The sequence below is a fragment of the Carettochelys insculpta genome, chromosome 1 (genome assembly GCF_033958435.1).
Source record: "Carettochelys insculpta isolate YL-2023 chromosome 1, ASM3395843v1, whole genome shotgun sequence".
Classification (NCBI taxonomy): Eukaryota; Metazoa; Chordata; order Testudines; family Carettochelyidae; genus Carettochelys; species Carettochelys insculpta.
Genome location: NC_134137.1, coordinates 180379618 through 180406756, shown reverse-complemented (window position 1 = coordinate 180406756; position 27139 = coordinate 180379618). Strand labels below are relative to the sequence as shown.

Genomic DNA, 27139 nt, shown 5'->3' with positions numbered 1-27139 from the left:
TCCAGGCCCTACCTCTCTCATTGGCTGCAATTCCTGGCCATCAGAACAACCGGAGGGAGCGAGGGGTGGGGAGCGGAGCCTGTAATTGAGAGCAGGGACAGAATTTCCTTGTGCTGCTGTCCTGAGCCACTTCCTCCCCTGGCCAGAGCCTGTGAGTTGGATGCAACCTGCAGCTTGCCTGGATCCAGGCTGTGAGGCTTAGGTGCCCCCCTCCATCACCTGTGCAGCAGGGTGAACTGGTGCCCTTGTGTGGCTGGGACACCAGTTTGCATCGCTGCAGAGAGGGGACAGGGAGCCTCATGGGCCAGATGAAGCCCATGGGCTGTAGGTTCTCCATTCCTGAGCTAGACTGTGACCTTGCAGTCTGCCATAAGTGAAGGGCAGCATTGTAAAATCTGAGCATAGGAGAAAACACGAATTATGTACCTAATTCTCCCATCCAGGATGATGGGAAAGGAATGTGCCTTGGCTCTGCTCCTCATGTACATTCGCCAGAGAAGACAGGAAATTCCCCAGACTCATGGGCCGAGCGTATCATAGGCAGAGTAAGGCAATGCCTTCCCAATCTACCTCACTTGGCACCACCCATGTTCTCTTGGAGTCTCCTGGGCTCCGTCCCAAAGCCTGTTCTTCTGGGTGGCAGGCTGGGGAAGGCAGGCTGGGGCCTGGGCAGCCACATCGCCTGCTGGCTCCCCAGAGCTCCAGGTTGTGCAGCCACACTGCTCACCGGGGCTGGGCTGGCTGCAGCCTCACCACCCACTGGCTCCCAGAAGCTTCGGGGCCAGCTGCAGCTGTGCTGCCTGTTGGCTCTCCAGAACCCGAGGGCTGGGGGCAGCTCTGCCACCTGCCAGCTCTCCAGAGCTCTGGTGCCAGCCACAGCCATAGTGGTAGGTAGAGCTTCCAGCAGAATAGGTGTGGCTGGGAGGGGTCTTGCCTCCCCAGGCTGTGGATTCACCCACTGCCTATGCCCAGATTGCATCTGGAGCAGTACAGCTCAGGGGAACCAGAACAATTTTTATAGTGGGGTGGAGAGTACTGAAAACCATTGAATCAAACTGTAAATCCTCTGTATAATGAAAATCACTTCAAGCACAGGCATGCTGCTTCACCCACCGCATTCCTAGTTTCATCACCTGTAGCACAACAACATCTTACCCCATGCTCAGGGCACTGAACAAAGCTTTGATCTGTCCCTTTAAATTTATTATGCACTGTATACAACTCTGACTCTTTTTTTTTTTAAATGTGCTCATCTATTTGTATAAACATGTTTTTAAAATGTTTCCTTGGGCTACCTAGAATAAACATAGTGTAATCAATATTCAGTGATCATATTAATTGGATATGGTGCATTACCTTCAGTTATTCTGGATTCTATTTTCACTTACTCTTTTTCAGTTTGATAATGTCCATAAGAGCTCAGCATCCTTTAGGACGGTTGTTCAGTTCTTCTTTTGCCTATAAGGGCCTATTTCAACACTTTATTGGCACAGTGAGGGAGGTGTGTGGAGTCATAACACCCTTTGTCTTTGGTCCAGTGTACAAGCTTTACACTTGTAACTTAATTATGTATCTTTATCTTTTTCAGCCGTGTTAGTCAGCAATCATACCATCCTTGCCCAGTTCTGCAAAGATCATAACATTGGACTTGTGGTAGTTGAATCAGAGACACTCCTGGGAGCTGGTAATGTCAGAATAAATTTTCTTATTAGAAAAAGTCAAGTGTCTTGAATTTATTTTAAAAGGAAGATAATCACATTGGTGTTTTAAGCTTTAGTCTACTTTATTTTAACTGAAGTGTAAGAACATTCTAGGTTTTTCTCTAGGTATACATGTTAGATGTCATGTGGGAAATGTGCAGTTACTGGATGGTCTCACTGCAAGGTTTTGTAAAATAAGATTAAAGGTCTCTTGAACCAAATGAAAAAACAGGTAACCATCCATCTGTAAAATAACATTTTGAGCATTAAACTGTTCACTGTAGCAAAGGCCGTAGTAGGCTGCTTGGATGGCACTTTGGGGGGTATTAAAGAACGTAAGAGTAGCCACAGGTCCGTTTAGCCCAGTAGCCTGTCTTCCAAGAAGGGCCAATGATAGATGCCTCAGAGGGAATGAGCAGAGCAGGTAGACACAAAGTAATCTAGCTGTCCACTGTTGCCCATTCCCTACCCTTGGCAAACAGAGGCTAGGGGCCCCATCCCTGCCTATGCTGGCTAATAGCCCTTGGTGGACCTAGCCTCCGCTAATTAATTTGTGCCTCTTTATAAATCAGTGGCGTAGCCAGAAAGGGACACTTGAGTGGGCGCTCTGGTCGGGTGGGTGGGCAGTTGTCAGGGGAGGGAGACAGGAGGGATGGGGCTGTCCCCACTCCTCAAACTGACCTGGGAGGAAATGGGCACTCTGGGTATGTACCTGGAGAGGAGGTCTGCATGCAGGAGCTTGACCTGTTCCATCTGCCTGCCTGGCACTCTGGTCCGGGAGCAGCATCCCAGTCTGGGTTCTAGCCCTGCAATTCTTGCTCCCCAGGTGGAGCATGGTAAGCTCTTGAGCCCTGACACCACTGCCTGGCTGGAGCAGAGGGTGCAGTGGGGTAAGCCCCTGAGCCTCAACTCTGCTCACCAAGTGGAGTACAACAGTAACAACTGTGTGGGTGAAACCAGACAATTACTATGTTCTTGAACTCACACAGAAAAATGATAAAAGCCAAAAACACTATCAGTTGTGGGTGAATGCTTTTCCAAAGCAGTCACTCGATTTCTGACGTCTCAGTCCTCATCCTGAAAGGAAACCTCCACAATACCTTCAGAGGATCAGCCTGGGAATTTAACTTTGTGAGTCACTAAAAATCACAGTCTTAATAACAACACTGTTTTTGTGATTTATTAAAACAATGTATAACCCAGTAACTCGCCTATTCTTTTTGTATGACTGGGAAGTTGTTAATAAGCTACTTCACCCTAAATAGTCTCTTAGAATGTGTATTAACTACTTATGCTAAAGAGTCTGTTCCACCTTGTATTTACTTGTGACACATTTCTCGCACTTACAGAAGAGCTCTGCATAAGCTTGAAAGCTTCTCTCACTCACCAACAGAAGGTGATCTAATAAAAGAGGTCACCTCACCCACTTTGAAAGAGTGGAATTCAAACATTTTCATTTGTAGACCTCTGAAAAATTTTGAATGGTGGCCAGGGCCCCTTTGAAAATCTTAGGCATAGTCGACAGATCCCAGGGATCTGTGACCCACAAGTTAAAAACTGCTTTCTTATAGAATAAAAAAGGTCATCTTATGTGGACTGTTGAATATTTGAGTGCATTTATGTTATGGCAGTTTTCAATTACTAGGAATTGTGGATGACTTGATCTCAGCTGGAGTGAGATGTTTTGGTCCCTCAGCCAAGGCAGCTCAGATAGAGACCAATACAAGTTTTGCCAAAGCCTTTCTGGATCGTCATAGGATCCCAACCGCAAGATGGAAAATGTTTGCTAATCCTAACGAAGCTTGTAGTTTTATTACCAGGTAAACCATTTATCACCTGAGGCTTTGCTATATTTTCAGGTATCTGTATATTTGGTCTTACCTTATGATGAACCCTTTTTTTGGCTTGCTGATACTTTATTAGCATTTAGCAGTCATTAAGGTCCTTTTATAGTCACGTGTGTCCATTGGGCAAATTAATGGCACAAAGGGCCACAATAACAGTTTTCCAGAGAGTCAAGTTTCAGTTCACGACTCATAGAGGTTTTTCTCTGTTAAACTATGTGAGGATAACAGTTGGCCATCCATGATAAGGGGAAAAAACTGATCTAAGAGAAAAATAACATATTTAATTTTTCTTCTGATAATTTATGTGTGTGTGTGTGGTCGCAGATGAGTATTGTTCATGGAGCATAATGAAGGTTGAATTCTTACTCATTAAAAAGCTCTATTGCATATTTCTTACTCATGTGAGTAAGCACTTGCTCTAAGTCAGGGTGGGCAGTAATTTTTGTTGGGGGGGCACTCAAAGATTTTGGTAAGTGGTTAAAAGCTGCATTTTTCTATGGAGGGGATGTGGGGTCTTTAATAGAGGCTGGATGCAAAAGGAAGCTCAGAGTAGAGAACTGGGGTACAGGAGACAGTGTGGAGTCTGAGAGGGAGTTGGTGAAGGAGAAGGTTGTGACCTGGGGCAAGGTGTTTGGGTGCAGGGAAGGATTTTGACCTGGAAAAAGGGTGCAAGCCCAGGAGGGAGTAGGGATGCAGGAGTGGATTCTGGCCTGCGGGAGGGGAGATATGCAAGGGGATGGAAGGTTTGGGAAGGATTTGTGACCCTGTGCAGGTAGGGTGCAGAGGGTTTGGATGATGACCTGGGGCAAGGAGTTGAGGTGCAGGAGCAGGTAAGGTACTCTTGCTGTAACCAGAGGTGCTCATCTAGGCAGCTCTTGGCCCTCAGCCGAGCAGGACCCTCAGGCCGGTTTCCTTCCTGATGCAGCCCCAGGCCCCTCAAATCAGCTGGCTGCTGTGGCTATGTGGATAGGGGAGAAGGAGAGATCTTGTGTGCTGCTCCCGTTCCCTGCACAGTCCAGTGCCTGAGGATCCTGGCAGGTTGTGTGCTGGATCCAAATGCTTGGTGGGCCAGATTCGGTCCTCTGACCTTATTTTTCCTGTCCCTACTCTAAGTAGTCCCATTGAGGTCAGTAGGCTTCTTTAGAGAAGGGAGGCACCACTGTGAATAAGGGTTCCTTATTTGGCCTTGAGTATTGATTCTCCATTACCATTGTGCAACTGACCGCAGAAAAGGACTACTGCAGTACAACTGTTCTGTTTTACAGCCAAACACTGGCTCTAAAAAGGGGGTTTTCTCCTATGTAAAGTTGTAAGTAAGTTAGTATGAATGAGAACATAGTTTGTTTTTTTGTAAATCTTTCTTCTTACTGATTTTACCCAAATAAATTCTATTACACTGTTTTCTATTATAGTTATGCAAAGGTACTTCAATATGTAAACAGTAAGAGAACCTATAAGACCAAGAAAAAAAGCAATCCCAAAGAGGCATGTCACGCACTGGAGAATGAGCTTTATATGCTTGTTCCTGCTCCTGTTGAACTCAAGCTTTTGGCTTTGTGTCTATGGATTAAAATATGAGAAAGAAAATGGGCTCTGTCAGAAAATGTGTGTGTATTTGTATGCTGGTGTTATGACTAATCTGTTCAAATACTCCATTTAGTTTTGTTATCCAGTACCTGAGCGAGAAGGAAAGATGGACACGACATGGTTAAAGTGTCCTTCAGAACTGGATAATCATTTTGTGCTCACAGATTAAATGCTATAATGTTGAGTTCAATACATCATATTTCTCATGTAATAAAGTAGCTGATTTCCTGCAAAACTCAGCATTAAGTATGACTGTGAGCTGCACAGTGAGTCAACGTCAGAGCCAGCACTAGACCTCAAGAGTTCCTGGTTCCCAGTCCTTTGCTTAGGCCACAAGACCACATTAAGTCTATCTGAAAATGATTTGTAAATTTGGCACAATCAGGTACCTTGTAATTTGACACCTCAGAAAATGGGGTTAATCTTAGAAGTGTTCATCATAAAAATTTACCTTTTTAGAGGATGCACGGGTGATCTCTGATCCTGATTCTAACATGTCCTGCTCTCACTTATAGCACAGATTTTCCTGCAATGGTTATAAAGGCTAGTGGCCCAGCTGCTAGAAAAGAAATAATTATTGCGCCCAGCAAAGAGGAAGCCTGCGGAGCTGTGCAAGAGATTTTGCAGGTAGGCTGCCCTTTATTTGAATATTGTGATTCTGATCCTGGATAACCAATGGCCTTGAAGAAGTGAGTTTTGGGATCTCACTCATTCTCTAGCCCAACTAGACAAGTGTTTTTATCACAGAAACCCACCTCTTTGTTGGCCTGAGTGCTAAATGGACTTTGAAACTGAACTGTTTTCCTAATCTACGGAGGTCCATCCAGCTCATGGCTGGTGTACTGGGAAGCTTACTCAGCTGTCTGCACTGTTCCTGTCCTATGGGTAAAACAAAGGCTTTAGTCACACAAGTTGTCAGTTTCTATGAGTGTGGGAGATTTGCCTAAGCCTTGTCCATGCACATACCTGGGCAAAATTTCTCTGGGCAGCATCTACTGATTTCTTTGACTCTTTCTCAAGGCAAGGCATATTTCCCAGGTTCTCTGCTTGGTTTCTCCCTCTAGGCCCTTCTTTTTGTGGTTGTGAACCTCTGTGCTGTTTTGTGTACCTTATGTAATCTGTTAAATTCTGGGTTCTGTGGCCCCTCTCTCTTTTAAGGAGCTTTCATTTCTTTGGTGGTCTCTGTCCATAGTCCCAGGATTAAAATAATCTGGCTCTTTTCATATGCATTCTTTCTGTTTGTGGTGTTTTTCTTTTTTAAGCAGAAGTAGGCATCCTTCAGTCTGCATAGACTATGGATTGCGCCCTTTAAAGTTTCAATTGAGGACTTCATTTACAGCGTCTATTGTGACTATGAAGACCCACACGAGAGTGACAGTTCTTGCTGCATCTCTTGCAGATGTAGTGGGTGTCTGGCAAGTCCTTATTGTGCTTTTTGTGCGCTCGCTTCTCCTCTGCTAGCTGTCTGATCTTCATCTCGCCCTTCTGAAGGCCCTTGTGTAACGCCTGCCTCCATCTGCTGCGGTCATCTGCTATATCTTCCCAGTTGTCCAGCTCGATGTCTACCTCTCTGAGGTCTCTATTGCAGACATCTTTGTAGCTTAACTGGGGGCGTCCGGGAGGTCTTTTGCCAGAGGTTAGCTCACCATACAGGATGTCTTTTGGAATCCTTCCATCATTCATCCTGTGGACGTGGTCAAGCCAGCGGAGTCGACGCTGCCTGAGGAGGGTGTGCATGGTTGGGATTCCAGCTTGCTCGAGGACGGCGGTGTTGGTCACTCTGTCCTTCCATGATATTCCAAGGATGCGCCTGAGGCAGTGCAAGTGGAAGACGTTCAGCCTCTTTTCCTGGCGGGCATACAGGGTCCAAGTCTCGCTGCCATAAAGGAGGGTGCTGAGGATGCAGGCTCTGTAGACTTGCCTTTTGGTGTGAGTGTACAGCTTGTTGTTATTCCACACTCTCTTGATGAGTCTGGACAGAGTTGTGGCTGCTTTTCCAATCCTCCTATTTAGCTCAGTGTCCAACGACAGGGTGTCAGTGATGGTGGATCTGAGGTGAACGAACTCGTTGACGACCTCTAACGTATAGTTGTCAATGCTGATTGATGGGGATTCAGCAACATCCTGACCGAGTACGTTTGTCTTCTTTAGGCTGATGGTAAGCCCAAAGTCCTTGCACGCTTTGGAGAACCAATCCAGCAGTTTTTGAAGCTGGTCTTCTGTGTGAGACACTACAGCAGCATCGTCTGCAAACAGCATGTCTCTGATGAGGACTTCTCGCACCTTAGACTTAGCTTTCAGCCTTGCAAGGTTAAACAGTTTCCCATCAGATCTTGTGTGCAGCAAGATGCCCTCTGTTGAAGATCCAAAGGCATGCTTCAGGAGGAGTGCGAAGAAGATCCCAAACAATGTCGGAGCAAGCATGCATCCTTGTTTGACGCCGCTCCTGATTCTGAAAGCATCCGATAATGCGCCGTCATATTGGATGGTTCCTCTCATGTCTTCGTGGAACGACTGGATCATCTTGAGTAACCGTGGAGGACAGCCTATCTTGTGGAGCAGTTTGAACAGAGCATCCCTGCTGACCAAGTCAAAGGCCTTGGTCAGGTCGATGAAGGCTATGTAGAGTGGCTTTCTCTGCTCCCTGCACTTCTCCTGCAGCTGCCTTAGAGAGAAGACCATGTCAACGGTAGACCTCTCTGCGCGGAATCCACACTGCGATTCGGGGTACGCCCTCTCAGCAATCTTCTGGAGTCTGCCAAGGATGACGTGAGCGAACAGTTTACCAGTGACGCTTAGGAGGGAGATTCCACGGTAGTTGTTGCAGTCGCTTCTGTCTCCTTTGTTCTTACACAACGTTACAATGTTAGTGTCGCGCATATCCTGTGGAACCTCACCCTCTTTCCAGCACAGGCACAGTAGCTCATGTAGGGGTTCTAAGAGTGTGTCCGCGGCACATTTGATTACCTCTGGTGGTATACCATCCTGACCAGGGGCCTTTCCTGCTGCAATGCTGTCGATGGCTCTCTTCAGTTCATCCACAGTCGGTTCTTGATCCAGTTCGTCCATTACTGGTAGGAGCTCGACGGCATCGAGGGCTGCATCAACCACAACGTTCTCGCGTGAGTACAGCTTGGAGTAGTGCTCAACCCAGCGCTCCATCTGTTTGGCTTGTCAGCAATGACTTCACCAGATTTGGATTTCAGAGGTGCCATCTTGTTCTGGGTGGGTCCTAATGCCTTCTTCATACCCTCGTACATTCCTCTGAGATTACCAAAGTCGGCACAGGTCTGGATGTTGCTGCATAGCTGGAGCCAGTGGTTGTTGGCACAGCACCTGGCTGTCTGCTGTACTGTTCTTCTGGCCTCTCTAAGTGCTTCCTGGGTACTCTGGCTCGGTGAGCGTTTGTACTCCAGGAGTGCAGCACACTTCTTTTCAATGACTGGAATCATCTCATCTGAGTTAGCTTCAAACCAGTCGTTCGTGTTTCTAGCTCTTCTTCCAAACACCGACAAGGCCGTGTTGTAAACTGTATCTCTCAGATGTTGCCATTTGGATGTCGCATCGGCACCCCCAGGGCCACTGCGCAGATTTTCCTGGAGGGTCTCTCTGAACTTTTCAGCTTTCTCCGAGTTTGCTGTCTTTCTGGCGTCAATGCAGGGCCTTCCAGCAGGTTTAGAGTGGTACAGCTTCTTGGGTCTCAGCTTGAGCTTGGAGCAAACTAGCAAGTGATCTGTGTCACAGTCAGCACTATGATAGCTGCGTGTCAGAAGGATGTTTTTGAGGTTATTATGCCTAGTGATGACCACATCTAGTTGATGCCAGTGCTTCGAGCGTGGGTGTCTCCACGACACTCTGTGCTGTGGCTTCGTTTGGAAGAATGTGTTTGTGATGCACTGATTGTGGTACGTGCACAGTTCAAGAAGACGCTGTCAATTGTCATTCATTTTTCCCACACCGAAGTGTCCTAAGCAGGAAGGCCATGAGGCCCAATCAGCTCCAACTCTTGCATTGAAGTCATCCAAGATGTACAGTTGTTCACGAGCAGGTATTTGCGCTACAGCAGCACTATGCATGTCATAGAACTTGTCTTTTACTTCTGGTGTGGCGTACAGGGTTGGAGCATAAGCGCTGATCAGGTGGACGGGACCAGCGCAAGTTTGAAGCGTGATCCGAAGAAGTCTTTCTGATCTGCCCATGACTAAATCAACCATTTGTAGAAGGGTGTTTCTGACAGCAAAGCCAACACCATGCTCTCTGGGTTCTTCTTGGGCTTTACCCTGCCAGAAAAAGGTATAGTCCTTTTCCTTTAGAGATCCCGAATCGGCGAGTCACGTCTCTTGCAGTGCAGCGATATCAACTCTGAGCCTCTTCAGTTCCTCGTTGATGACAGCGGTGTTGCGGGTATCACTGATGGCCTGAAGATCTTCAGTCAAGCCGGTCAGCATGGTCCGCACATTCCAGCAAGCAAGCTTAAATTGTTGATGTTTCTCGTTTCTTGTTGATTTTCTTATTGGTTTGCCTGGTGCCCAAATTTCAGTCACTTGTCAGGTTCAGGAACCTTAAGCCTCACGCACCCAGCGAGGCAGGTGAACTGTGGCGGGACAGTACCCTGTTGGCTGGGGGCTGCCCAGCTTGAGGCGGGCGGTGACTGTCCAGTGAGATGCAAGGATCTCTCCCACCGTCGAAGGCAACCCCTGGCGCTCGTTCTCTACGCCAATCGAGCAAGAGCTTATAAGCGGTATCTGTTGCCTCCCGTGTTGATGCAGTGCTGTTCAGCGATGCCGGAGTACCTCTCCGGGCGCGAGCCTGGGCACTTATTATGGAGACTCTGGGCTGCCCAGACACCAGTGTCCCTCTCTCGGCTTTACTGACGTAGTCCAAAGGAGAGGATAACCTCCACGTCTGGTACCAGCTCAGCTGCAGGAGTTGCCGGGACAGTGCCAGAAGTTGACACCGAACTGCCTTCAGACTCCACTCCAGATTTTCTGTCAGGGTTTACTCCCTTAGCCTTTCTCCTTCCCAGGATAACCCACAAGGCAGTGGGGTGTGGAGAATGTGGTTAAGGATCCCGCTACTTCATCCCTCTGTCACCGCAAGTCACCATAGCTCCCTGTGGAGCAATGACCTCATATCCCCAGGACCCTCCTCCACACCTTTCACTGCCCCTCTCCCCAGCTACCATCACCATAGGACCCTCCCCAACCCACTACCCCCATCTGCTCCCATGTCCGCCCTCCTCACTGCACTGGCCCCTCTCCCGCCAGCTGCTCTCAGTGCCCCCAGGTCCACCTTCCCCCATCACTTTTCAGGCTCTTCTCTTCAGAGACTCCTTTTCCTGGTAGTGCTGCCTTGCAGGGCACAGGTGGAACACCATACCCAAGCTCCTCTAGGACACTTTGCCCAGAGGCAAACTCCCTTCCCTGTTAGCTGCTGCCCCTGTTCGCTGCTCCTTTTTTTTTTAAGGAGAAGATATGATCTAACTCAGGTGTGGGCCAAATATGGCCCATGGGCTGGATCCAGCTTGCAGGCCAGCAGGAGCTTCGGGCATGCACCCTGGTCAGAGCTGCCAGTTGCAAGGGTCATGTGCTACTCTGAGGATTGCCGTGAGACACTTTGCATGCTGCCCCCATCTCCAAAACAGTCTTGCAGCTCCCATTGGCCAGAAACCATCCAATTAGCATGCTCTGGGCTATGCACTGGGGCAGCTCACGAAGTACCCTGCTCCACCAATGTTTGCAGTGCTTGGAGAAGCACATGGCCTTTCAGCCAGCTGCTCTGAGAGGTTGATGGGGGCTTAGGGCAGGCAGGGACCTGGGCTGCTGGCCTACAGATGCTTATGTAAGTGCCTCCTGGTCAAAGCCTGCGCCTGGCACCCCTGCCCCTCATCACCCCAACTTTCTGCTCCTCCTCCTGCTCTCTTGCCCCACGTGACCCAAATTCTCTGCATCCCAACTTCTGCACCCATATTCCTTCTCAGACCCCGCACCCAAATCCCCTGCCCCAGGTCACAACCCTCTCTTTCACCCATAGTCCCTCCCAGACCCCACAGTTCCACCTGCATACTAGTTCCCTGCCCCAAGCTCCCTTCTGCATCCAGCCACCATCCCAGACAAGGCACCTCCTCCATTAATATTATGGAGGAGGGTGGCTCTTGACCACTTACTAAATTGTAGGCATGGCCCCCCATCAAAAATGTTTAGTGCCCATCCTTGAGCTAATTGATGGGTGTTACAGCTAATAACTAAAGAATATTTTTAATGCAGGATAAAGCATTTGAAGAGGCTGGAGAGACGGTTGTCATTGAAGAACTTCTGAAAGGAGAAGAATTATATGTATGTTTGGTTTTGGCACAATAGTTTGGTCACAGATCCTTTTGTGCTCTTGTATTGCTGTTACGCTTTTTGTCTACGGCCAGTTCACTGATAAGAATACCAGTAGGTCTCATGCTTACTGGTTAACTGTTAAATATCCCCAGTAAACTCAAGTGGGCTTGCTGGAATAGGACTTTAATGTACTCACCACTGATAAGACGGTAGAATGGAAATTTTATATAAGTCCCTCACCAGTCAAATCCATTGTCTCCAGAAATCTCTGTAAATGTGTAAATAAATAATTTAGACAGGTTACTCCTTTATAGTCACTGGAGTTACAACAGGACACATTTGACCAATTTTTTTCTAGTTTTGAACATTAAATACTAATGACAGGCTATATCTACGGCCTTCTGAGTCAGTTAATGTAGACCAGAACCATTTGAGTACATTCTGTGCTGGTTTTATTTCTTTGTAGTGCTTGTGCTTCACTGATGGTGTCACTATTGCCACCATGCCACCAGTCCAGGTTCAAAAACGGCTAATGGATGGAGACCAGGGCCCAAACACTGCAGGGATGGGAGCTTATTGCCCAGCACCACAGGTAGAGTGATCTTATATATATATATATATATATATATATATATATATATCCACAGGTAGAGTGATCTTATATATATATATATATATATATATATATATATATATATATATAAAAATGTATTATATGTATTATGCAATTAAGCATTGATGAATTTGTTAATAAGGGTCCAGTTTTCCTACCATTATGTAGGCAGAACCTCCTGTGAAGTCAGTGCCTTGGTTACATAAGGATATGGAACCCCAGTCCTATTGCGCATTCTTAGACTTCAGATCTGAGTTCTGGAAAATGGTCTCCCTTGTGGCTTTTCTGTTAAGTTTAGGAAACCTGTCCCTTTCACACTGGTAGCAACTTTGAAAATGGACATACTCCCAATGAAGTGGACCTGTGTAATTCCTGACGTGTCTGGAGGCTTCTTGTATCTTAAACATGATCTTAGTTAATGATTTCAGATTTTTTATTTTTGTAACAAAGCATGTTTGTGACCAGACGCTTAACACCCTTAACGTGGAGAAGAAGCGTAAGAATATTTAGATGCATTAGATGTACTCAACTCAGCAGTGCTTGATGACTGAGGATCGTTAAGGAGCTAGCTGAAGCATTAGCATTGATTTCAAGAACTTCTGGGTAATGGGGGATGTCCTAGAAGATTGCCAAATGGCAAGCATCTTTTAAAAGAGAGAAAAAAGAAGAGCTGGGGAATTACAGACCAGTCAGCCAAGCTTTGGTACTGGGAAGATACTGAAAGAAATTATCAATTTTTCAAGCAGCTACAGGATAGTAGGGTGATAAGTAATAATCAACATGGATTTGTGAAGAATAGATCATACCAAATAAACCAAATAGTCTTTGATGGGTTATTAGTCTAGAGCAGGGGTCTGCAACCTGCAGTTCCTTAAGGACTTCTTTGCGGCTTCTGATGCTATAATTGCACAGTTAAAACAAAGCTAAAAAACCCCTCTGGATTATTTTTGATAAGTAGTGAATGTACAAAAGCCCAAAAATGAATAACTTGTACCTAAATAGCAAACGATATGTAATCTCAAAACTTTGGATAACTCCCATTAGTTCTAGTTCTTCGAAGAGAGAGGTTCAGGAGTAAAAGTCAGGGAGACAGTGGTATAAACACACTTGTAAAGTGTGAAGAAATAGAATATTTAAAAAATTTGTGAACATCCTGCAGTAAACAGGTATCACATTACAAATCATTGTGTGCGTGCTGTTCTTAAAACGCGAGTTACGAAAAGTATGATTCAACTTAATTTATTAAGGACCATTTCACATTCACATGCATTGCAGCCAGTGAATTACTGAATTTTTTACTGAAATGGGGACCTGATACGTCTTCAGCTGTGTTAGGGGCTGTTATAAAGAAGGACTGTGATCAGTTGTTCCTGTCCACTGGAGACAGGATAAGAAGTAATGGTCAAAATCTGCAACAAGTGAGACTTGAGCTAGATACTCTGAAAAGCTTTCTAATGTAAGGATAGTTAAGAACTGGAATAGGTTACAGAGGGAGGTTGTTGAATACCTGTCATTGGAGGTTTTCAAGGCTAGGTTAGACATGCATCAACCAGGGATGGTCTAGGTATACTTAATTCTGTCTTATGTTCAGTGCTTTGTAAGAGACTCAGATGAATGTATAATAAGAGAATGAAATAAAAAAATTAAACTCTCAATTTGGAATTGCTCATCAGATTCCCGAAGCTCTTCTAGAGAAAATTAAAGACTCTTTCCTGCAAAACATTGTTGATGGTATGAGACAAGACGGAGCAACATACGTAGGTAAGTGCTCATCTGAGTGACAGAGTATGGACGTGTCAAGTAAATATGTCGAATTACTTTTGAACTCCAAATTATATACATAGAAGAAGAATGCAGTAATTTCCCAGTGCTATTGTACATCTCCCCAGCATTGCATATATGTTTTCCTTTGAGAGACCTTCATTTGTACTCTGGATGGCGTTTCAGGAGTTATATTGTACTTGTTTTTTCCTCATATGTTTAATAGTAACAGAGAGATAGCCATGTTAGTCTGTATTCTATCAAAACTGCTTTTTTTCCTCATAATTAGAGAATTAGAAGGACTATCAATTTCTGAGCTATAAAACAGAAATTGATCCAGACTGTGAGGCAAGGTCTACACTAGAGAGCTTTGTTGATAGAAGGGGCCTTCTGTCGACATAACTCAGGGAGAGCCTACACACTTAAAGCACTCTGTCGACAAAGTCTCCACAGAACTCTGCATTTTTCTCTACAGCATTATCCCTCAAAAATTTGAGGCATAACAATCTCTGGACAGGTTAGTGTCGACAAAAGTGCAGTGTAGACACTTCTGTCAACAGAAAGGGCTTCTAGTTGCCTGACAGCCCTCTTTGCAGAGCTGCCATTCTGCTTTCTGGCACCAGAGGGCAGTGGAGTTTGACAGTTCTCTGTGGATAGAGCAAGTTGTATGTAGATGCAATCTGTTGACAACTGTTCTGGTGAGATTACCCGATGTTTATATGTTACATGAGATGCAGACAGATGAGCCTTAACTCTGAGGCTGTGGCTACACTTGCATTCCTCTTTCAAAAGAGATATGCAAATGAGGGAAATTGAAAATGCACATGAGGTGCAGCTTTGCATATCTGGCACCTCATTTGCATATTCTTATTTCAAAATAGCTTCTTTCGAAAAAAGAAAACCAGTGTAGACACTGCTCTTTTGAAAGTAAACCCCATCTTCAAAAAAATCCTTCCCATAAAAAAGGGAAAAAGGATACTTTTGAAGATGGAGCTTACTTTCAAATGAGCAGTATCTACACTGGTTTTCGTTTTTTGAAAGAAGCTTCTTGTGGCGAGGGAGACCCAGCCCATGGGTCCCAACACCACACCACTGCTGCCGGGCTCTCCCCAGGCTGTCCAGCATGTCTGGACCCATGCCACCAGCTCTGTCCTTCACTATTGTCTTCAGCAATCTATGCAGTTTGCTGAACTTTATTGGGATTCAGAAAGGATAGCTACAGAATACAAACACTTTGCAGAACTCATGGTGCAGATTCCCCAGACTTTACATACATTTATCCCATATTTCAGTTTACTGATTTTAAAGAAAGTTGGAAAACTGCTTTGATCTAGCTTCTGTTGTTTTGTGTTTGTTCAGGTGTGCTTCAAATAGGATTAATGTGTATCAAAGATGATGTGAAAATTTTAAACGTCAGCTGCCACTTTGGTGACCCACAGTGCCAAGTGAGTAAGAGATGCTGGATATCAAAATATGCTCCATGTTCTAATACAGAATTTAATAACTTGCTGGAAATATAATTTTCATAATTTAACAGGTTGCATATCATATCGACCACAAACATGGAAATTTCCAAAAGAACCTCTTAGAGAGTGTAGCAGTAATGATTAGAAATTTGCTTGTTAGCATTTATCTGCTTTGAAATTGCAAAGGATATAGTTTGCAACTGAAGTTATTGTCAGTTTTCTGTGTAGTAAAGGAGCCCGGATGTAATTTCAAACTTGATTTCTACAAGTGATTGTTGCATTCTGCTTGTTGATTAATAGAGCTAAATGGAATTTTCTCAGTGATTAGTAAATTTGTCAAAAATACAATTTTGGTGTATCGTAGACCCCCGACTTACACAGAGGTTGCTTTGTTGGCAACCTCCATGTAAGGTGAATTTTCACATAACTCAGGAGCCAGGAAACTGACCAGCATAGCAGCGCTAGTCAATTTCCAGTCTCCTGGGAGCTCAGAGAGCTGGGAGCCAGGCTCCAGCTCCCCACCGCCTATCTTCTGGAAGCTGGGGGAGCTGGGGAGAAGGTGCGCTGCTGCACCTGCCTGCCTGGCTTCCCCCAGCTGAAAGAGATGTGTGGGCAGACAGCCGCAGAGCAGCACTGAGTTGCACTTAACTTGTATTAATGCAAGTTAAGAACAATTCGAAATCATGCATTTAGGGGGTTTACCGTACTGAAAAATCAAAATTCAGTGAATGGTTTTAGCTGAATAAAACTTGAAAACAAAACTCTTGGAGATGGTTCATAAGAAATAAATGGGAAAACAAAATCTTTTGTTACACAATATTTTTCTGTTGGTTTGAAGCTAGTCCTTTTTTGTTTTGTTTTGTTTATCCACAAAACAGAAAAAAAAATTTCCTGAGCTGATTTCTAGGAATAATTACTGCAAATTAATCCAGCTCTGCAAATGTAGCAAAAATATCTCCTGTTCTTAACACAGTTTTTGCTCGCTAACTTGAACTTCATTTAAGTTTTTTAATTTGTGAAAAGTGCAATAAGTCTTTTGGTATTTAAGCAGTTCAGCAAAATAAGATTTAATTAGTTAACTGCTTAGCACACTTTTGCAGGTAATTCTTCCACTGCTTAACAATGACTTTTATGAAGTCATTCAAGCAACAATTGACGGCAAGCTCCGTGGCTGCCTGCCAGCTTGGTCAGAAAATCATACTGCTGTGGCTGTGGTTATGGCAAGTGAAGGGTATCCAGAAGATTATGCCAAAGGCATGGAAGTAACAGGTAACTACTTTTTTTTATTCAGGATCAGCACGAGGCTTAGTAAGTTTAATTAGCAGTTTGTCATATTGTTTCTAGTCCTGGGCAGAAGCAGGGAGAAAAAGAGCCTTCCTCCATCACTCCTTGGACCTGTGCAAAGGGGACAGTCATACAAGGGTAGGTTTACATACCAATGCAAAGTACCACAGGGGTTAGCAGTTTCAAACACCACTCTCGAGGAGTTGAAATAAGGATAAGAAGAGGTCTCTAGAGCACTTGGAATTTCATTAGACACTTAGTGTGGAGCACAAACTGGAGTGTCGTCCTTTCACATGTTCTCTTGCACTAGCTCAGTTTTGCTGGCTTGTAGATAATGTGAGCCTGTTGTCTCCGTCAGACAATGTCATGCTAAAACTGAACCCCACCCCTTTGGTCTGTATAATACTAGAATCTGTGAAGCTTTTTAACAGGAGCCGAGTTCACTTCTCCTACACTGCATGTGGTCTGCAAGTCCTTCCTGTGCACCAGCTAGCAGGCCTGAGCAGTGCTGAGACAAGCCCGTGTTATAAAGCTCCCATGGTAACATCTATTTCTGGAGGAGTTGTGTCTGTGTCAGCTGGAGAATGGTGCCATTGCATTCCTCCTCTTCTTCCAGTGCAGCCAATGCCTCTATTTTGCTTATTTCTATGGTGGTCTGGAAAAGTCTATATTTCAGTTGCAATAACTCTAAACCCACACAAGAGTAGTGATAAAAAATACCAGAACTGTAAAGTCAGAGCAATCTTTGGCTAAGTTCAACACATGATTTGTAATCTATTGCTTAAAGTGCATATGTTTGACCCCCGTAAGTCCTCAGTTCTTTGGAACAGAAGGAAATGAGAATCTGTGCATCGTAACCAAAATATGATTTCCCTATGGCTAGGGCTACATTGTAGCCATATCTCAAAAGAACTTACATAATTTGTTTAAGTTATTTTGAAATAAGGGCCTATTTTGAACTCATGACGGGGGATAGTGGGAATGAAATACCATGCTCAAAATAGCTCTGCTATGTCAAGCACGGTGTTTAGCAGCGGTGTTTTGATTTTGGGATACAAATGTATCCCAAAATAGAAACCACAGTGTAATCATAGCATGTGTGTTTTTTCTGTTGTGGCCTAATAAGTTTAATTAGCACATACAATTTTTGTTTTGTTTTTAATTTTGGTTTGAAGCTAGCCTTTTGTTCTTATCTTTCAGATATATTGTGGTTCAGCCACCAAACAGAAAAATTATTTACTGTACTCAGCTCTGATGTCTGAAAAACATACACCAGAATAAATTGTGCTATATATTTAAAATGTTAGGTATGGGGAAATTAGAGTCAGGAAGCACAGCCAACTGTAGTTCAGCTCTGACCTTCAGAGTGGTACAGCCTGCATAGCAATGTGACACTTTATATCTGTAGCAAGTGGGGGTTTTATTCCCCCTCCCCCCAGTTAAAGCAGTTCCTAGTCTATTATGAAATTGGGGATTGCTGTGTTAGATTTTTCTGTCTAATGGGGACAGCAGCAAATCTCCCCCCACAAAAATAATCTCAGTAGTAAAGCCCCCAGATCCTCTCCCTGCACTCAAAAAACCCAAACAACCCTCATCTATCTAGCAGATACTAAAAAGAACCAATGGTTTTTAACTTGCATAAACAATGAATAGAGCTGAGGAGACAACCATCAATAAGAATTTGAAGGGCACAGAGTCCAGGGAAGGTGAGGAACGGTTTGAGGTGGTCTAACTAGTGCTGCTATTTGTAACAGGATGAAAATTAAAATGCAAGAGTAATATAAAGAAAATATGCCAAACAGTGGGTTCTTCTACGGTGTGGAATGGTATCCCAGGGGAAGCCTTGTCTCTAGAGTCATTTAAAAGTAGACTGGACAAATTCTCCAAAAACATAGTGTTGAAAACATCTTGCTGGGGCAGATGAGTTGTTTAGATGTCCTAATGCATCTCCCTTATTCCGTGAACTGTTGCCCTGGAGGACAGACTCACAGGGATAAAATGGGCATGTAATGTGAGCTGCCCTCTCACCCTGGAAGTGGTGTTTTCAGTCTAATAACAAGTGTAAAGAAGCATGTAAGGGTATGGCCTATGCTGTACTGCTATGAGGTAAAAAAGAACTTCAGCCTCCGGCACAGTAACCAACATTACATTTGATTTAAAATGAGACATTTTTGCTTCCTTTCATAGGACTTCTTCAAGCGAGAGAGCTAGGACTAGAAGTGTTCCATGCTGGCACAGAAATGCAGGGTGATAAAGTGGTAACTGATGGTGGCAGAGTCCTTGTCGTAACAGCTGTCAAGAAGGATCTGATGTCAGCACTGGAAGAAGCCAACAAAGGAGTAGCAGCCATACGATTCAAAGGGGCTGTTTACAGAAAGGACATCGGTTATCAGGCTGCAGTTTCCTTCCAACAGTCTGTGTATGTAAACAAGGGCACTAGAAGAAATAGGTGCTTGCCTAATTCATACCATTCCTGTTCTGATTCTGTGATGAGCAACAGTTTATAACCACAAATGTGCCCCTTTTTTCCCCATTTCAGAGGCCTGATATATCATGACATAACTACAGACACTATAACCAGCAGTGCTTATCAAACTCAACCGCCATCTGCAAGTGCTCATATATCAGGTAAGGTTAGAACAGTTCTGCAAACTTCTGTTTTGAATGACACCTGAATTCTTTCCAAGAAATGAGCAGACTGACCTTTCTACTCATGTCAAACATCTGGCGTTGGTGTCACGAATGAGGCAATAGCACTTGTGCATGATTGAACCAGGGCTTAAGTTGCCTTTACCAAAGAATTGTTATTTTCTTCTGTCTTCTACTTGTGGGATGAGAGCTTGCTGGGAAGTGAACTGTTAGACCATCAGTTTTTTAAGATACAGTAAACCCTCGAGTTATGCGGGGGTTGCGTTTTTGCAACCCACACGTAACTCAGATTTTCATGCAGGTTGCTGGGGAGAGGGAACCAGGCTGCAGCCTGGTTCCCAGCTCCCCTGAGCTTGCAGGAGCTGGGAAACTGACCAGCCCACTAGGGCTGGTCAGTTTCCTGGCTCCCAGAGTGTCAGGGAGACAGGAACTAGGGGGCAGCCTGGTTACTGTCTCCCTACGGCTTGAGGAGGATGGTCAATGGATGGTCAATTTCCCAGTTCTGTCAGCGCAGGGCAGCTGGGAAACAAGCTGCTGCTTGGTTCCCAGTTCTCCTCCACTTGTGGAAGTGGGAAACTGAACAGCCCACCAGGGCTGCATCTCCCTGCCTTCCTCCGGTGGCGCGGTTGTCAGCCTGACAGCCATGCTGCTGAGAGAAGACAATTAGAAGGCTTTTAGATTGCCTAGCTGCTCACAGCTGCAGGCAGCTATGCAAGCTAAAAGCTTGCTCCTTGCCTTCCTCCCATGGTGCAGCTGTCAGGCTGACAATCACGTGGCTGGGGGATGGCAGGAGGAAGACACCACAGAGCAGCTTCAGGTTGTGCTTCACTCATGTTAAAGCTGTCTAAGTTCTAAAGATTTTCACTAGTAATACTTTTTTCTTTCCTTAGAATTACTGAAAAGTTGTCCTCAACACTTATCGTACTTGGCAGGCAGCCATGCAGAGCTGGGAAGCTCTACTGATCTCTTTGACTTGAAAGCAACTGGTTTTGCTGATTCTATCTTGGTAGCACAAACGAAAGGCATTGGAACTAAACTGCAGGTAACCAATGGGATGCCCATGCCTGAGCTGATGTTATTGCTGAGTATTTTAAGAATAGAATAATAAGCAGTACTGCATACAAGTCTGAGCATTATGAAAACACTGGAGGTATTTCTATCCTGGAATAAAAGACTCATAGCTGGCCTGGGTCACCTGACATGGGCTCGTTGTGGGGCTAACAGTTGCCGTGCAGATATTTGGACGCAGGCTGGATCCCAAAGTCTGGGATCCTCACCAGGTCCAAGAGCTTTGACTCTGGGTGGAGCCCCGATGTCCCCATAGTAAATTCACATCTGTGCAACCCAAATCTTCTGAGCCCAAGTTAGTAGAATAGGGACCACACTGGGTATTTAATTGCTGCATATATGGAATCTACAAGTCCAGTCAAATGACCCTGGTAACAGATGTCTTACACCCACCACCACCTGTCTTCCTACAGCCTCAACACTGCAAAGTGTGTTGGAGGTTCTAAACAGCAATAATAATATTTTGTCTCTTGAATGTTTGCTGTTACAAAAAACTGATTGGGGAAACCTCAAGTCCCACTTCCTATGCCCCACCACATCAGCAGAGGACTGTCCCCAACTCTGTCTTTACATTTCCTTACGTTCCTTACCCAATCTTCCTCAGTTGATAAGAGTTCGTTGATGTCCATCAGCGCTGTTTGCCAGCGGAACCCAGAAGGATGGTTAGAATATAACAAAATGCTGAATGACTTAAGGCCATAGTTCTCCCAGTCCCCACTGGATTTGCAAACTAAGACCAGATTTTGCTTGTAAACATGATATAGGACCCACTGAAGGCAATGAGTCTCTTTACTTATGTTTCCTCTCATTCTTTCAGTACTGAAATCTTTTGCACTGGTATAGATACAGCAGTGTAATGACATCAGTGCAACTCTCCAGCTTAGACAGGACCTAACATTCGACCCTGCCCAGACATTTTTCTTGGTTTGTTTCATCCAGTGCAGCCATAGGTTACCAGGGTAAGTTGTGTTGTTGCAAAGCCTGATTTGCATCAGTGCACTGTGTTTGCATTAATGATTGGCACCAGTGAAACTGCACTGCCATAGCTAAACAAACCCATTTGTAGTTACACCAGGGCAAATTTCTCTACTTTAGAGAAGCTGTCAGTGACAAATGTTATGGGAAGCAGAGATGAAGGGATGCAACCAGTGTAATCTTAATAAAATGTAAAAAAATCTTTCTTGGAGAACAGGAGTTCATTGTGTGTGTGTTGATAAATTATTTCAATTGCTTGGATCATTATTTTATTATGAAATACACTGAGAATCAAATAACAGAGGTTAGTCAGGTTTATTAATACGATAAAAGGAAAAGGTTCTTTACGATACCAGTTTCTGAAGAGCAGTCCCATTTAGGGGATGTTATGTTTATCTTTCCAAAAAGCGTGCTCCCCAAGTTACACATTTCAGCTTGTATTATTTATATGGTTTTATAAGTTACACATTTCTTTACACATTACTAAAATCAAACTGTCTGTTCTAGTTTCCTAACTTGTCCTGTTCTTACCTTGTCATCATTTTGGATACTATCCTTCTGGGTATTGTACGAAGATATTGGAAACTTAGTCAAGATACTTTAATTCTGAGAGCTTAGTTCAGCAAATGCAAGATGCTGTGGGACAGGCCAGTTTAAGTAGTGATCTAGCCTAATGTTATTGGTACTTAATGCATGCTAATATACCCACAGCGCAGGAAGTATATATTATTAATGTTATATAGCCAGTGTATATTAGTCAACAGAGTGACTTTGCAAGATCTTTCATTGCAATGGTACAGAGCCACGTAGTCATTAATAACAATGAAATGAGGCTTCTTTATCAGAGCGGGTCAGTGAAATATTACTAGAAGGAGGCAATCTAATCCCCTTTATACCTAATAAAGTAGAAGAAAGTTACTTAATGATGCTCTTCAAGGTTTGCTATCTTATTAAATGAAGGCAATGGACTAAGTAAATACAGAACACAAAACCATGTTTGATGGATTAATTTTATAGAGACATTGATGGACACTCTAGGTCCCTGGTAAACATGGGGGAGCAGAGCTGCATGCTACCCAGGGCATCTCCAGATGGGGGTCTGTCTTCAGAGGTTTGCTGCAAAATAAGTGTGCTTTGTCGTGCAAATACGCAGCAGTGGACCAGCAGAGGCAACATTACCAGGGTGTGATGGGGCTCTGCTTGGCATTCAGTGTCCGAGCTAAAAATCACAAGTGCCCAATGACAATGTTGTGGCATGGCAAATGTAGCCTGCCATCAGATAAGGCTCCTGCCCCCTCATTCTGCATGAGATGAGGGTCTGGGATACTTGGGTCCCTGGATTATTCTGGATAATCCAAATGGCATATGAACCATGATTTGGTCACCAGCATCCAAGGGAGCCTGACTCCTTACATCACCCCAGGGAAGACAACCCTGTCAGAAAATTTCCCACTGCCTTGTGGGTAGGTTCAGGAGATCCAAAGGCTGTGGGAATAAATCCAGACAGAAAATCCGGAGTAGAGACCCTAAGGCAGTTAGCAGGGAGGATTCGTCCAACCTTCTGGAATCTCCTTGCAGTCACTTGGGTTCCAAATGCACTGACTTCTGTCTTTCCTTTGGATTCACTGGGGTGACGAAGAGAGAGCTAGTACTGCTTGGGCAACACACTTGCTCCAAACACTAGCCCTGGCAATGCAGCATGTAAAAGAGAGCCAAATGGAGAGGACACTTCATCCTTGCTGATAGCATGGAAACAACACAGAAAGTGGCAATTATGGGTTATAAGCCCTCCTCAGTTGGCAAAGAGGAGGACACCATGGATCATTTTCATCGGTGGGAGGAGTCAACATGCTCCACTGGTCAGCTACCACCCGCCTCAAGCTGGGGAGTCTCTGCTCAATAGGGTGCTGACCTGCCACATCAGCCTTCCTCATTGGGTTGAAAAGTAGATGTAAACGAGGTACCCGCCAAAAAATGAAATAATAAATTAACTTGCCTCCAGCTCGGTAGCTGGAATGTGCGGACCATGTGTCCGGGACTTGAATCTGCCTATGGCCTTATAAACACAGACTCAAGATGCAAAACAGCAGTCATAGATCAACAGCTACACAAACGGAGCATTGACATCGCTGCTCTCCAGGAAACCTGGCTGGCAGGTGCTGGGTCAATGAAAGAAACCAACTACATTTTCTTCTGGAAGGGCTTGAGTTCGGAGAAACACTGTCTCTACAGAGTTGGATTTGCTGCTTGGTACAATCTGCTGAAACCTATCAGTACGCCCACAGCTGAATCAGAATGCATTATATCCTTGAAGCTCTGCACCAAGTCGGGATATGTGAACATCCCCAGTGCTTATGCACCCACGTTGGCATCGTGCCCCGAAAACAAGTGTTGCTTTTATTATAATCTTCAGAAAGTTATAGACTCCTTTCCAACTGTCGAACAACTGTACATCCTTGGCGACTTCAATGCAAGAGTTGGATGTGACCATCAGTACTAGCCCATTTGCCTTGGTCATCACAATATTAGGAAGATGAACTAAAATGGTCAGTCTGCATGAATTCAGCTCTGAGAATCAACTCTGCATCACTAATACTTTCTTTGTGAAAGACTGTCACAAGGCTTCATGGTGCCACACCAGATCCAGTCACTGGCATCAACTTGACCTTGTACTGGTACGCAGGAAACATCTCAATGCCATCAAATTTACGCGCTCATACCACAGCACAGATCACAACACTGATCACTCCTTGATCATCAGCAGAGTGAAAATTGTCCCAAAGAAACTCTATAGCCGCGTCTACCCTAGTTGGCTATTTTGAAGTAGCTGTGCCAACTTCGAAATAGCACCCGCCGCATCTACACGTGCCGAGTGCTATTTCGAAGTTGAAATCGACGTCAGGCAGTGAGACATCGAAGTCACTATCCTCATCAGGAGATGGGAATAGCGCCCTACTTCAACATTGAACGTCGAAGTAGGGCACGTGTAGACTATCCGCGTCCCGCAACATCGAAATAGCGGGGTCCTCCATGGCGGCCATCAGCTGAGGGGTTGAGAGATGCTCTCTCCAGCCCCTGAGTTCTACGGTCACCGCGTGCAGCAGCCCTTAAAGCTTCCCGCACCCTGCCTTCCTGTGCAGGAAGCTGAGAGCGCGTGCAGGCAGCAGCACTGCCATGTGCCCAGCCTGCACGTCCTCACCAGCCCCAGCCCAACACCCAGCACCCATGGCATCTAGCCAGCCCCCCAAGCGCCCACAGGGCACCCCCCCAAGGGGACCCAGGGCTCCCAGCCTGCCAGCCAGTGGGGGAAGAGGCAGCGGGGCCCCTCATGGACGGGGGCTGAGATCCGGGACCTGCTGGGTCTGTGGGGCGAGGAGGAGGTGCTCCAGGTAATGGGGAGCAAGAGGCAGAATGCGGATGCGTTCGCTCGGCTGGCCAAGGGCCTGGCTGCCCGGGGTCACCCTGCCCACACTCCTGACCACATCAGGAGTAAGTAAAGGAGCTGCGGCAGGGTTACGTCTGGGTCCGGGACATGGCCAGCCGATCTGGGGCCACCCCCGCCGCTTGCCCCTTTTACAGGGAGCTCAGGGTCATCCTGGGCCCCCGGTACACCTCCTCCCCCATGGCCACCCTTGACACCTTGGGTGACGAGCCCCAGCAGGCCCCGGAGACGGACTCCGCCCCGGAGGCCAGCCCTGCGCCTCAGGGGCCCCCCCAGGAGCCCACCCCGGGACACCGGAGGAGGAGGAGGAGTCCTCCAGTGACGGGGGGATCCAAATCGCCCTCCCCTCCCACAGCTCCAGCAGGGCGTCTGCCCGATGGGTGTCCCCCGGCCGTGGGAGCAGAGCATCAGGTATGTACCCCTCTGGTGCACACCCCCCGGGTTAAGGGGCGGGGACAAGAGACATGACCAGGGCCCTCCACAAACCCAGATGACCATGGCCCCGAGGAGAGCAGTGGCATGTCCCTCAGAAGAGTCCATCGGCCCCTGCCCCCCAGCAGGACAGTGCCATGCCCCATCCCTGGGGATGGGGGGAGCGGAACCTAGGGTCCCCCTTCGGGGCGGGGGGTTGGACACCCATTATCATCATCAGCAGCAGCATCTCCGGGGGACGGGGATGGGGAGCCAGCAGCAGAGGGGTGGTGGGACAAGGGCCACGGGTCAGGGCCCAGACTAACGTCTGTCTCCACTCTTCTTTCTCCCTCTGTTCCGCAGCTGCACCATCAGAGGGCCCGGAGAGCACCGGCGCGGCGTCTGTGGTCCTGGACAGCCCACCGGGGCCAGCCCACCAGGCCAGCCCCTTGGCGGAGCACGGATCAGCCCCAGGACAAGCCTGACAGCGGTGGAGCCATCCGCGAGCATCCATGGACCCCCAGCTGCTCGCCACCCTCAGGTGTCAGCTGGAGGTGTTCGAGCGGCGCCTGCAGGTGGAGGAGCGGCGGCTCGATCTCCAGGAGCGAGCACTGACCTGGCGCCAGGAGGCTTGGGGGGCCTTCATGCGCACCTTCGAGGACATCACGCGGCACTTGGCCGCTCCACCCGCTGCTCCGCCTGCCATCCCTCCACCATCCGCCGTCCTGGGGCCTGCCACCGAGGGGGACCATGGGCCTCCGGACACCGCCCGGCCCTATCTGCCGGTTCTCCCGGCCCCCACCCAGCCTCGACAGGGCCTCCAGCCGAGACGTGGGTTGTGCCCCCCCACACCAGGTGCAGGACAATAGGAGGTGTGTGGCCAAGGACGTTGCCCCCCAAGGCCCCCTCCTTTGGACATATTCCCCCCCATCCTTGTAAATAGTTTTTGTTCTACCCCTGTTTAGTACCTGTCCCCCCATGTGCGTAGTTCCCCCCTTCTTCTTTTAATAATTAATACAAATTGCACAGTTTTGTTTAAAAAAAAAATTCCATTTATTGCACAGAAGTGTGTGGGGGGGGTGCTCTCGGGTTCTCTGTGGTGTGGGTGTGGGGGTAGGGAGTGTTGTGGAGGATGTGGGGGTGCAGTGGGTGACTCACCCGCAGCTGGCCCTGCCAGCATTCACCCCGCAGCCTGGTCAAAATGGGCCCGCAGGGCCTCCTGGACCCGGATCCCCTCAGGGTTGACCTGGCAACTGGGGGCAGCGGGTGGCTGGACGTCAGCCCTGCCAGCCTCCACAGCCCAGCCCTGGAAGAAGTCCTCTCCCTTGCTTTCCACCAGGTTGTGGAGTGTGCTGCACGCGCCCACAACCTGGGGGATGGTGGTGAGACCTGCATCCAGGCGGGTGAGGAGACACCTCCAGTGCCCTTTGAGGTGGCTGAAAGTGCGCTCGACCACCTGGCGCGCATGGTTCAAGCGCGTATTGAACCGCTCCTGGCTGGCTGTGACGTGGCCCGTGTAGGGGTGCATGAGCCAGGGCCGTAGGGGGTACGCTGCATCTGCGACGAGGCAGAGGGGCATGGTGGTGTCCCCCACAGGGATCTCCCACTGGGGGATGTAGGTCCCCACCTCCAGCTGGCGGCACAGGCCCGAATTTCTGAACACCCGGGTGTCGTGGGTGCTGCCAGGCCAGCCAACATAAATGTCCAAGAGGTGGCCCCGGCTCTCCACCAAGGCCTGGAGGACCACGGAATGGTAGCCCTTCCTATTGAGGAAGCGTCCTCCGCTGTGCTCCAGGGCACGGATGGGGATATGGGTCCCATCTAGAGCCCCAAAGCAATTTGGGAAGCCCAGGCTGGCAAACCCCACAATGGCAGCATCCGGGTCCCCAAGCCGCACGAGCCTGTGGAGGAGCAGGGCATTGATTGCGCAGACAACCTGCAGGGGAAGGGCATGAGAGAGCACCAGTGAGGGGTGTGCAGGGTGTGTCTGGCTCTCCCCCCAGGGCTCCC

General features: G+C 46.9%; 1 protein-coding gene across 1 annotated transcript in view; it reads left to right on the top strand.

The window, feature by feature from the left end:
• Positions 1–27139, top strand: part of LOC142014326 (trifunctional purine biosynthetic protein adenosine-3-like) — a 55965-nt gene that overhangs the window by 7100 nt on the left and 21726 nt on the right. Inside the window, exons 5-15 of the mRNA XM_074996740.1 lie at positions 1589–1684; positions 3346–3520; positions 5650–5761; positions 11401–11469; positions 11927–12052; positions 13747–13834; positions 15194–15279; positions 16401–16569; positions 18772–19003; positions 19124–19212; positions 20124–20275. Of these exons, the coding sequence (XP_074852841.1) occupies positions 1589–1684; positions 3346–3520; positions 5650–5761; positions 11401–11469; positions 11927–12052; positions 13747–13834; positions 15194–15279; positions 16401–16569; positions 18772–19003; positions 19124–19212; positions 20124–20275 (1394 nt within the window). The remainder of the gene's footprint in view (positions 1–1588; positions 1685–3345; positions 3521–5649; positions 5762–11400; positions 11470–11926; positions 12053–13746; positions 13835–15193; positions 15280–16400; positions 16570–18771; positions 19004–19123; positions 19213–20123; positions 20276–27139) is intronic.